The 13,035-nt window shown below is 46.7% G+C and overlaps 1 protein-coding gene across 4 annotated transcripts in view; it reads left to right on the top strand.

Annotated features, from left to right (window-relative positions):
- The window catches only part of FIP1L1 (factor interacting with PAPOLA and CPSF1), a 62,857-nt gene that overhangs the window by 32,410 nt on the left and 17,412 nt on the right, over nt 1-13,035 (top strand). For all 4 annotated transcript variants that reach the window (XM_073645496.1, XM_073645497.1, XM_073645495.1 and 1 more), the window contains 3 exons: nt 482-508; nt 1,003-1,057; nt 4,494-4,549. In XM_073645496.1, the coding sequence (XP_073501597.1) occupies nt 482-508; nt 1,003-1,057; nt 4,494-4,549 (138 nt within the window). The remainder of the gene's footprint in view (nt 1-481; nt 509-1,002; nt 1,058-4,493; nt 4,550-13,035) is intronic.

Below are 13,035 nucleotides of genomic sequence, written 5' to 3'. Positions count from 1 at the left end.
TACATGCCTTTTTATTTACTTCTAATTTTTATAGTCTTTGCCAAGGGGGCATGGCACATAGATTCTCGGGGGAGTATCTTTAAGATGCTTAGCTTAATCACCCTGTGATCTACGCTCCGTGGTAAAGACAAGAAAAACTGGCACCAAATAAACATCTCTGGAACTATTTGGTGAGTGTGAAATAAAAACAATAAATACGTAATGCTCGTGGAAGCAGCAGGAATGAAATAAAGAGCAAAAACTCTGCTTTTTTTCTTCTTTCCTGGTGACAGGACCTCATTTAAAGCAGTTTTTTGAGCCAAAGGCTAAAATGGATCAGAAAGGGAGGAATATGACTGACAGCCAGATACATTAACTCTTTTGTATCCACTAATGTGTTTGGCTTGAGAAAGCGCATCAAAGCCTAAAGGATGGAATTGTAAAAGATAATGAACTGATTGTACTGGAGCAGAATTAATGATTGTGTATGCTCTCTTCGTAGGAATACCCATCACCGTGCCACCACCAGGTAAGCCTGCTCCTGTGGATGGATGTTCTGTGAACCCGGCCTGTTTCCTCCTGTGTTGCTCAGTGAACAGCTGTGTCGCGGTGTTCACACATTTGGGTTATGAGGTTGAGGTAAAAGTTGTGTTAAACTGACAAATGTGGGATTTAAGGTCACATTTTTCCTTGATTAACGAGGGCTTCCATAACAATGTTCCAGGTAAGCTGACAACTCACTTTGCAAGAACTTTTTACAGTGCAATTTTGTGCTCTCCTAGGGCTGGGGTCATGGATAACCCTGATCCCGGCCATTAACCCCTTCAGATACTGCTGTCAGCTGCTGACTTTAACATGTAAGTGGTTAGACAGAGAGAATGGTCACCTTCATCTCATCTTCCACCATGCGATCTCTGGGTGCTCATAGGTCGCTATGATCTTAACACTGGTAGGGCGTTATCCTGGACTGTTACTTTTACTCTAACTTTCTAGGTGTAGTAACTTGGTGTGTTATCATTTCAGGTTTCCCCCCTCCACATGGCGGACCACCACCTTCCCTTATACCTACAATAGAAAGGTATGTTATTTGCTTTACTGCCTCAGACATTAGACTTTTACTGGTCACTATCAGCATTTCTCTGTTTGGGTTGCTAGACTCCTGCCCATTAGCCACAGACTGAATAGTATAGATGTTCTCTTTTTCATCTCACCCTTCTGGAAATGTGCGGTACTGAAAATGGCTCCGATGCTCGCACAAGAGTTATTTTTGCTATTGAGGAAATTTAGACAAAGTCTGGCAAGCAATTATATTTGGTGTATAGGACACCTTAGTTTAAGAGATGCCACCATGACTTGATATGCATAGTCTGGGTTTTTTGGCTTTGTCCTTAGTGATATGTTGTTTCTCATGGTGATCTTTTCAGGGTAACTATGTAGCCAATGGTATATGACTTTCCCCAATACTTTGCTTCTCATTAACCACTTCTTGAAAGTGGACATAAAGGTACTTACAACATGGGGTTCCCCTCCCCCACCGCAGTGCAATAATGGGGCTGTTAAAAGCTCAGTGTGCTGCAATGATGGTCCTCTTGTGAGGCCCTACCTGTGACCTGGGGAGCCTGTAGTGGATCTGGGTTTATACAGAGCAGCCAATTAAAAAGAGGGAGAGATCCCAACCTGAACCAATGATGCGATCGGGGGCGTGTCTAAGACTACATCAGATTCCCTGTAGACAAAGCCGCTATATTGTAGTCACAATTGACAGCTCTGCCCTTATAGAGATCTGAGGAGAATAAGTAGCAGGTAATCATCAGCTGTAGATGCTGACTTAAAGCATAACCGTAGTTTTAATTTTTATTTCATAAATCAATAGTACACATAAGATATTCTATAAAGTTGCTTATTTTTTATCAGAAAAATCTTCTTTTTTTCTCAGCCAGAATTGATCAGTCATCAAAATTCTGTATTCAGTGAAGACTTTCCCATTACTGAGATAAGAGATGGCAGCTGCTACTGATGAGATTCTATGTAGATAAGAGATGGCAGAAAGGAGATAGGAGGCAGGGAGGAGCTCTTTCTCCAGCTATCTCAGTAATGGGAGAGTCTTCACTGAATACACATTTTACCTCGGAATTGAGAATTTTGATAATGACCGATCAATTCTGGCAGAGAAAGAAGGAGATTTAGTTAAGATATATTACAAAGTTGCTTATTTTCACTTGTAGTATTGATTTATGAAGTAAAACAGTGGTTACTCTTTAAGCTACATTTGTATCTTCTGACTGGATTGTCACTTAAAGGGAGCCTATCATGAAATATGCGCTGCTCGAACCACAGTCAGCATAAACCGGAGCCTGGCTGCACCATTGCAGAAAGTGCGCAGTTTGAGAATCCGGCTGGGGAATATAAGGAGATGCCTGACCAGTCCGATGACGTCTGCTTCTACCCGCCCAGTTCCTGTTGGTTGATGGGTGTCTCCCATGTGTACACAGGTAGAGAACGGTCAGCTGTAGCATTGCTGGAAGAAGTAGGCCTGTGAACTAGAGGGAAAGATCTGTTGATGTCCCAGGCCGACTTTTCCCGGCAGCGCTACAGTTGCCAGTTCTCTGCCTTTGCACACACAAGACACCTGTCAATCAACTGGAGCCGGGCTGATAGAAGCCGATCGGGGACATCGTACCTAGTCAGGTATTTCCCTATGGTCAGATTTTACAACTATTTACTTTGAAAAGCCCCAGGATTTCACAGAAAACATTCATGGCTGCCGTTGCCCAGCCAGGCTGGGATACATGGTCCTGCGGATTGGGCAGCATGACTCTAATGATGGCTTCCCAGAAAGTAAGGGCTGCACCGAGATTTGTACCGGTAGAGAATGGAAACGATCATAGCGTTAGTGGAAGGAGCGTTATCACTATGATGCAATGCATTCTGGAAATGAGGAATTTGTGGCTCTTTGTGATGGTGACGTGCTATGCGCTCGAGTGTTTGATGACAGCACTGGAGTTCTTGCAGATTTTATGTACATGAAACACCTGGAGAAAAGACGACGTTTTATTAGTCTGTTGCGATTTAATATCTTGAGTTATACTCAGCAGCAGCTTCTGTAAGCGATGTGGCAGGGTATACTCCCTCCTATACACCATGATACTTTTGTTTAACAGGTTTTCTAGGCACTGTTAAGTAAAAGTTCTGCTTTAGGCTGTGTGCCCACGATGCAGATTTAATGTTTTTCCGCGGCATTTCCATCGCGGAAACGCATTAAAATCACTTGTTAAGATGTCTGCCATGTTCCCCAATGATAATCCGCATGTGCTGTGCACATGCTGCGGAAGTTTCAGCTGCAGATTATCATTGCAGAAAAATCCACAGCACAATCATTTCTTGTGCGATTTTGCAGCAAAATCGCCGCCATTGACTTGCATTGAACCGCATAACATCCACATGTATACATTCAGATATTATGCGGTTCAATGCGCAGATGGCACCCGGGTCTGGAGAAGAGGAGACTCTCATCTGACTCAGGTACCATTGTACCTGCATGTTAAGAAAGAATTAGAATTATAAAGTGTAAAAAAAAAAAAAATATTCATACACACCTCTCCGGAGGCCCCGGTCTCCTCCCGGCGACTATCCTCTCTCCACGGCAGAACACCGCGGGCCACCAGGACCTGCGGTGACATCATCTAGTCAGCTGATGGTCACGCAACCGCTGATGTCAGCGGTCAGGTGATGGTCGTGTGACCATCAGCTGACTAAATTACGTCACCGTAGGTCCTGCCAGAACACCGCGGGCCGCCGAGGAGAGAGGATGGCCGCCGGAGAGGTGTGTAAGAATATTTATTTTTATTTTACTTTATAATTCTTTTTTTTTTTTTTTAACTAAATAGGTGCAGTATTTTAACCAGAAACCTCGGTCACACAATATAAATCCATGCCGGTTGCATGGATTTATATTGTGTGACCAACTTGTCAAGCCCTTTTCCAAATGATGCTCAAAATTGTTTGGAAAAGCGCTTGAAAAAACGCATGCGAAAACGCTTAAACGCTTCTCCCTGGCAGAAAAACGCGCATAAAATCTGCATGCGTTTTTTCTGCCAGGGAGAGGACAAAACGCTCAGGAAATTTCTGCTTAAAATCTGCATCGTGGGCACATAGCCTTACCGAAATCAGACAACTTACCGGCATAAATGTAAAATATCACCGCCATATGCTCAGTAATAGGTCATAGTAAGGCGTCATCCATAGCGCCAGTGATTGCATGGAGCCGCTTTATACTTGGAGGATGAAGCTTCATTACAGCCATATTGTATTCATAGCGCAGCAGTTTTCCCAGGGTGGGGGCAGGGCAGCATATATATAACCACACATACATTGGGCTAATGTAACTATACACAGCCGTTTAATTTAATTATAAGCGTGAGCTTTGTGTATTTATGGGACGTGATTCCCAGAGAAGCCTTGTAATGTTAGAGTAAATGATGTAGTATATAGTCACTTATACTCTCTGCTTGCAGTGGCCATTCTTCTGCATATGACGGACGCTCCACGCCAGCATTCCCATATGGTAGTGGTAAGTGGACAACTTTTATTTAATAATAATAAAAATGTTTTAATTCCTTTATACTCTTGTCAACTCAAAAGCCTATTTTACCTAAATTCATATTTGCTTGATGTGTGTATGAAGCAATAGGGTGGTCTTTCACCAGCACATTTTTGGGGTAAATGTACAGCTGGTGAAAATGCTGTGAGCTTTAGCTGCTGATTTCTGTAGGTAAAAACTTCAGAGCATCAAAGTACTGGGAAAGTGGGTAGTTTACGCTTGGAAAGTCAGATCTCACTTGAACATCCACACCAGATCTATCTTAGGAGTCATGCCCCTATGCCAGCTGGATGTGACCATGAAAGGTTTTTATCCTCTGGAAATAAAGGTCTCGTGTAGAAACTACAAGCGGGTCACTTTAATCCCTTTACGACATTTGACGTACTTATGTCATGGTCGGATAGAGGTTCCAGACTGATCACGTATAGGTACATCATGGCAATAGTGTGTGGCACATGAGCGACTTGGACAGTAACTATGTGCTGACGAATCTTAACAGTGTGTTGCATACCTACTGTCAGGATCAGGCAGATAGTAATTGATGGCAAGCATGCAAATCACTAACTGCTTTCTCTTAGCTTTGAGAGAAGCAGAAATAGACGCTAATCAAGACATGGCAAGAATTATGGAAATTGTAAATGAGCGGTCATGTGATGACCATTCGAGCTGACAATCGGAGCAGAATCCTAACTGTGTGTCTATCAGTCGTTACCGAACCTGCTGCATGTCCCTGAAAACCCCTATAAGCAGCTTTTTCTTATTAATATTTATCACCAATTGATGGAAATATAGGTCCTTAGTAAACTAACAATTAACTTCTTCTCAACCTATAACTTCCATTTTTGTCATAGGTTGATAAGGAATGTATGAAGTGGTCTCAAAAGCTAATCCTGCTTCATACCAGACAGATTGTGTTAGTGCTATATAAGCAATGCATAGTAATATATTCCGGATTGCTTTATCTGCATGTAACAGCATTTGTTGTAGTTTACCCACTCCTGTCACTCTGACAGTGGCATTTAAATGGTGTCAGGGCCAGTGTGGGATCGGTTATTATGGCAGTCAGGGGTGAAACGAAAGCCTCTTTATTGCCATATTGGTCCTCCTGGGAAGCTTGGCCACATATGCGCTCCATAGGAGAACCAGAAGAAAAAGACAATGCAAGTAACGATGTGCACACAGAAGATATGTATGTATGTATATTCTAAAAGTGACAAACCATATGATAAAAACCAATTATAAATATACTCCATCCCTGACATGATGCTTATAAACTAGGAAATTCTCCAAAATAACCACACAGACAGCAAGGTGTATAACAGCAAAACAAAAAGTATATACCCATAATAAAAAAAAAATTTATATATCCAATAACTAAATGTTATATATGCATATACAATTACAAAGCGAAGTTACAATGTGTACAAATCGATAGACGAATGTATAAATCTCAAATGCCTTCAATTATATATAAGGTGATGGAATAAATGATGACAGATAAGGCGAGCTATGAAAGTATAAGGTATACTGAACCCATGATATGAAATTCAAGCAGCTGGAGGAAAAATCATTATATAAACAGTCCCTGTATACTGCAGTATTATGGTATGTATAGAATAAGCGATAAAGCACTTATTTTTTAGTTCCTAATGGGACTAAAAAAGTTTAAAAAAAAAAAAATATATATATATATATATATATATATATATAATATGAATCGCTTTTTTTTTTTTCCATTAAAAAAAAAAAAAATACATTTGGTGTAGTCATGTCCTTGCCCTCGCACGGCTATTTCAACAGAGAAATAAAGGTTATGGCTCGTGGAAGGGGAGAGAAAAATCGAAACTTTCCTGGGTCATTAAGAGGTTAACCCACCAACAAGAAAATGTAAGATTCTGGTAATTGTTGCAAATCAGCCGAACTTACACTTGTGAGTTTTGCATACATGTCCATATGGTTGTGTACCCCCCGATGCTCCGGGACGTGTCCTGGTTTGGGGTGATGTCGGGACCAGTGTCACATATGTGAATGAATGGGCCCATGGTGTGATTGGGCAGCACACGAGTGATCTCTATGTGCTGTCTGTAAAAAAAAAAAAAAAAATACACTGCTCAACAAAAATAAAGAGAACACTTAAACACAATGTAATTTCAAGCCAATAACACTTCAGTGAAATCTACCTGTCCAGTTATAAAGCCACACTGATTGTTAATCAATTTCTCCTGCTGTTGTGCAAATGGAACAGACAACTGGTAGAAATGATAGGCAATTAGCAAGATACCCCCCCGTATAAAAGGAGTGGTTCTGCATGTGGTGACCAGACTTCTCTGTTCTCATCCTTTTTGGCTGTTGTTTTGGTCACTTTTTCATTTTGCCATTGCTCTCACCCCTAGAGGTACAGTAGCATGAGGCGGTGTCTACAGTACAACCCACAGAAGTTGCTCAGGTAGTGCAGTTCATCCAGGATGGCACATCAATGCGAGCTGTAGCAAGAAGGGTAGCTGTGTCTGTCAGCACAGTGTCCAGAGCATGGAGCTGATACCAGGAGATGTGGAGGGGGCCATAGGAGGGCAACAACCCAGCAGCAGGACCGTTACCTCTGCCTTTGTGCAAGGAGGAACAGTAGGAGCACTGCCAGAGCCCTGCAAAATGACCTCCAGCAGGCCACAAATGTGCATGTGTCTGCACAAACTGTTAGAAACCGACTCCATGAGGGTGGTATGAGGGCCCGACGTCCACAGATGGGGGTTGTGCTCACAGCCCCACACAGTGTGGGACGCTTGGCATTTGCCACAGAACACCAGGATTGGCAAAGTCGCCATTGGCGCCCTTTACTCTTCACAGATAAAAGCAGGTTCACACTGAGCACGTGTGACAGATGTGACCGAGTCTGGAGACGCCGTGGAGAGCGATCTGCTGCCTGCAACATCCTTCATCATGACCAGTTTGGCAGTGGGTCAGTAATGGTGTGGGGTGGCATTTCTTTGGAGGGCCGCACAGCCCTCCATGTGCTCGCCAGAGGTAGCCTGACTGCCATTAGGTACAGAAGTGAGATCCTCAGACCCCTTGTGAGACCATATGCTGGAGCTGTTGGCCCTGGGTTCCTCCTGTGGCTGGAGTGTGTCAGCAGTTCCTGCAAGATGAAGGCATTGAAGCTATGGACTGGCCCGCCCGTTCCCCAGACCTGAATCCGATTGAGCACATCTGGGACATCATGTCTTGCTCCATCCACCAACGTCACCACAGACTGTCCAGGAGTTGGCGGATGCTTTAGTCCAGGTCTGGGAGGAGATCCCCCAGGAGACCATCTGCAACCTCATCAGGAGCATGCCCAGGCATTGTAGGGAGGTCATACAGGCACGTGGAGGCCACACACAATACTGAGCCTCATTTTGACTTGTTTTAAGGACATTACATCAATGTTGGATCAGCCTGTAGTGTGTTTTTCCACTTTCATTTTGGGGGTGACTCCAAATCCAGGCCTCCATTGGTTAATAAATTTGATTTCCATTGATGATTTTTGTGTGATTTAGTTGTCAGCACATTCAGCTTTGTACAGAACAAAGTATTCAATGAGAATATTTCATTCATTCAGATCTAGGATGTGTTATTTGTGTTCCCTTTATTTTTTTGAGCAGTGTATATAAAATATGGAAGTGTGAATTTGGCTGTAGTCTTAGTGACCGAAAGTCTGGACAGTCTTTTTGTCACTGCACGGATATCCGCAGGATTGGCCCTGGGGTTTAGCGTTTTACATTCTTTGTGTTGCCGGTAGTTTTCACTTTTCTACACAAATCTAATTTTTAGAAGGCGTCCTCTTCCTATTTCCTTTGATATACCGTATTTTTTGGACTATAAGACGCACCGGACCATAAGACGCACCTAGGTTTTAGAGGAGGAAAATAGAAGCAAAAAATGTGGTCACGATGCACTGTTAAGGGGGAGCGGGTCTGCTGCTGACACAGGAATAGGGATAATGTCCCCCAATCCTGATAATATCCCCCATCCTGGTAGATATGCCCCCCCTTCCTATTATACGTGGCTTCCATCCCCATCCTGATGTGCATGGCACCCCCTCATCCCTATCCTGGTTTGCATGGCACCCCTCATCCCCTATCCTGGTATGCATGGCAACCCTCATCCCTATCCTGGTATGCATGGCACCAGGGCCGGCTCCAGGTTTTTCTGGGCCCTGGGCGAAAGAGTCTTAGTGGGCCCCTTTAATACATACCACGATTCATGATGCAGAGATACGGCGGAGAAATATATATATAGTACAATGCAAATATTTCACTTCTTACATTACATGAGCGATATCTATTGTAAGCTCCACACAGAATACTGGCCCTCATATAACGCCCCATACGGAATACTGGCCCCCATATAACGCTCCATACAGAATACTGGCCCCCATATAACGCTCCATACAGAATACTGGCCCCCATATAACGCCCCATACGGAATACTGGCCCCCCATATAAGGCTCCATACGGAATACTGGCCCCCATATAACGCTCCACACAGAATACTGGCCCCCATATAACGCCCCATACGGAATACTGGCCCCCATATAACGCTCCATACGGAATACTGGCCCCCATATAACGCTCCATACAGAATACTGGCCCCCATATAACGCCCCATACGGAATACTGGCCCCCCATATAAGGCTCCATACGGAATACTGGCCCCCATATAACGCTCCACACAGAATACTGGCCCCCATATAACGCCCCATACGGAATACTGGCCCCCATATAAGGCTCCACACGGAATACTGGCCCCCATATAAGGCTCCATACGGAATACTGGCCCCCATATAAGGCTCCATACGGAATACTGGCCCCCATATAAGGCTCCATACGGAATACTGGCCCCCATATAAGGCTCCATACGGAATACTGGCCCCCATATAAGGCTCCATACGGAATACTGGCCCCCATATAAGGCTCCATACGGAATACTGGCCCCCATATAAGGCTCCATACGGAATACTGGCCCCCATATAAGGCTCCATACGGAATACTGGCCCCCATATAAGGCTCCATACGGAATACTGGCCCCCATATAAGGCTCCACACGGAATACTGGCCCCCATATAAGGCTCCACACGGAATACTGGCCCCCATATAAGGCTCCACACGGGATACTGGCCCCCATATAAGGCTCCACACGGGATACTGGCCCCCATATAAGGCTCCACACGGGATACTGGCCCCCATATAAGGCTCCACACGGGATACTGGCCCCCATATAAGGCTCCACACGGGATACTGGCCCCCATATAAGGCTCCACACGGGATACTGGCCCCCATATAAGGCTCCACACGGGATACTGGCCCCCATATAAGGCTCCACACGGGATACTGGCCCCCATATAAGGCTCCACACGGGATACTGGCCCCCATATAAGGCTCCACACGGGATACTGGCCCCCATATAAGGCTCCACACGGGATACTGGCCCCCATATAAGGCTCCACACGGGATACTGGCCCCCATATAAGGCTCCACACGGGATACTGGCCCCCATATAAGGCTCCACACTGGATACTGGCCCCCATATAAGGCTCCACACTGGATACTGGCCCCCATATAAGGCTCCACACTGGATACTGGCCCCCATATAAGGCTCCACACTGGATACTGGCCCCCATATAAGGCTCCACACTGGATACTGGCGCCCATATAAGGCTCCACACTGGATACTGGCCCCCATATAAGGCTCCACACTGGATACTGGCCCCCATATAAGGCTCCACACTGGATACTGGCCCCCATATAAGGCTCCATACGGAATACTGGCCCCCCATATAAGGCTCCACACGGAATACTGGTCCCCTTATAACGCTCCATGCAGGCTGTTACCCCCCACACATTGCCCCATACAGGCTTCCCCCCCCCCTTATAATGCTCCATGCAGGCTGTTACCCCCCACATAATGCCCCATACAGGCTGTCCTCCCCCCCCCCCACCCCCCTTATAATGCTCCATGAAGGCTGTTCCCTCCCGCATAAAGCACTATGCAGGCTGTCTCCCCCCCCCCCCCCTTATAATGCCCCATGCAGGCTGTCGTCCCCCCCCCCCCCTTATAATGCCCCATGCAGGCTGTCGTTCCCCCCCCCCCCCTTATAATGCCTCATGCAGGCTGTCGTCGTCCCCCCTTATAATGCCCCATGCAGGCTGTCCCCCCCCCCCCCCTCCTCTTTATAATGCCCCATGCAGGCTGTCACCCCCCCTCTTTATAATGCCTCATGCAGGATGTCACCCCCCTCTCTTTATAATGCCCCATGCAGGATGTCACCCCCCTCTCTTTATAATGCCCCATGCAGGATGTCACCCCCCTCTCTTTATAATGCCCCATGCAGGATGTCACCCCCCTCTCTTTATAATGCCCCATGCAGGATGTCACCCCCCTCTCTTTATAATGCCCCATGCAGGATGTCACCCCCCCCCCTCTCTTTATATTGCCCCATACAGGATGTCACCCCCCCCCCTCGCTCTATAATGCCCCATGCAGGCTGTCACCCCCTCGCTCTATAATGCCCCATGCTGGATGTCACCCCCTCGCTCTATAATGCTCCATGCAGGATGTCACCTCCTCTCTCTACAATGCCCCATGCAGGATGTCACCCCCCCCTCTCTTTATAATGCCCCATGCAGGCTGTCACCCCCCCCCCTCTCTCTATAATGCCCCATGCAGGATGTCACCCCCTCTCTCTATAATGCCCCATGCAGGATGTCACCGCCCCCCTCTCTTTATAATACCCCATGCAGGATGTCACCCCCCCCTCCCCCCATATTATGCCCCATGTCTCCATACATTAAAAAAAAATCAAATACTCACCTCACTCCTTCTCACCTGCTGCAGCTGCTTGGGTCCGGACTCCAGCGTCCCCGGTATCTTCCCGCTCTGCGCTCCCTGTGACGGCTCAGGGGAGCGCGTGGTGGAAAGACGTCACCGCACCCTCTGACCTGAGACGGCACAGGGAGCGCAGAGCGGAAGACAGCGGATCTGCGGAGGCACGGGGAGAGGTAAGTATCCGGCTGCCAGGGCCCTGAGCAAGCGGGAGAGAAGGGCGGGCACTGACACCGCTCTCCTCCGCCCATAGCCCGGCGGGGTGCGTGACCGCCAGTGGGCCCCTCTGCCTGCTCAGGGCCCCAGCACTTGCCCGGGTGCTGACGCCGGCCCTGCATGGCACCCCTCATCCCTATCCTGGTATGCATGGCACCCCTCATCCCTATCCTGGTATGCATGGCACCCCTCATCCCTATCCTGGTATGCATGGCACCCCTCATCCCCTATCCTGGTATGCATGGCACCCCTCATCCCCTATCCTGGTATGCATGGCACCCCTCATCCCCTATCCTGGTATGCATGGCACCCCTCATCCCCTATCCTGGTATGCATGGCACCCCTAATGGCTCACAAGGAGAGATCAGCTGCCGGAAGTCACTGCTCCCCACGCTGGGACTGTGTGCGCGGAGAGCTGTGACTTCATGCTCCTTCATAGCCGGCACACAGCGTAGCCTCAACGCGGCTCCTGCTGCTGCCGGGCGATTGCATGTGCCCGCTGTTAAAGGGCATGAATATTCACCCCACTCCCATGGGAGTAGAGAGGGGGTGAATATAAATGCCCTTTAATAGTGGGCACACTCGATTGCCCGGCAGCAGCAGGAGCCTCGCTGCTGATACACTGTGTGCCACTATTAAGGAGCACGAATATTCAGTGCTTGCCACGCCTATGGGTGTGGGGAGCAGTGAATATTCATTTTCTTTAGCAGAGGGGACAGTGTAGGCTGCAGCAGGCGGCTCCTGCCTCCTGTGCCCCACTCCTCCGCCGCAACCGCTCCCCCCAGCACAGTATGTATGTATGTATGTACATTTGGACTATAAGACTCTCCCCCCATTTTCCTCCAAAAATTTTTTTTGGGGGGAATTGCGTCTTATAGTCCGAAAAATACGGTAGTTTGTCCTAATACCTATATTTTACTAATTACCGGTACATGCCAAAAATAAGTGCAGTTCCTCTGCTGACTAGATCCTATTTGCGATGCCTATATTAGGGCACCAATAATATATGCTGGGTAGAGGGGTTCATAGCACCCATTCTTTCATATATAAGCAGGCTCCTAAATTGATACAAATCTATACAATTGCATTTTACTTGTAAATCCCCAAAAGACGCCACACATCTTGTTGACATCATGACAAGTCAAGGAAATTAGTGAGCCAGCAAATCCAGCTGCTGCTTGCTATTCCTGGCTGCTTTCCCTGTTTGGGGAATTTGCCTATTGGCAGATGTACACATATAGGATATTAAACTTCTCCCCATTAACTCTATAGTCACCGTTTCGCTTGTACCGCATTTTCTGCATTTGCTAAGGTATCGGCTATTCTAGTTGGCTTTTACCAAATATTAGGATGACCCAGACGAAGGAAATACTGGAAAACGC

Source organism: Phyllobates terribilis, unplaced genomic scaffold, assembly GCF_046119375.1.
Source record: "Phyllobates terribilis strain yellow unplaced genomic scaffold, ASM4611937v1 Scaffold_1__5_contigs__length_1240528914, whole genome shotgun sequence".
NCBI classification, from domain to species: Eukaryota; Metazoa; Chordata; class Amphibia; order Anura; family Dendrobatidae; genus Phyllobates; species Phyllobates terribilis.
The sequence above is the reverse complement of the archived record's forward strand: the minus strand, read 5'-3'. Positions and strand labels throughout refer to the sequence as shown.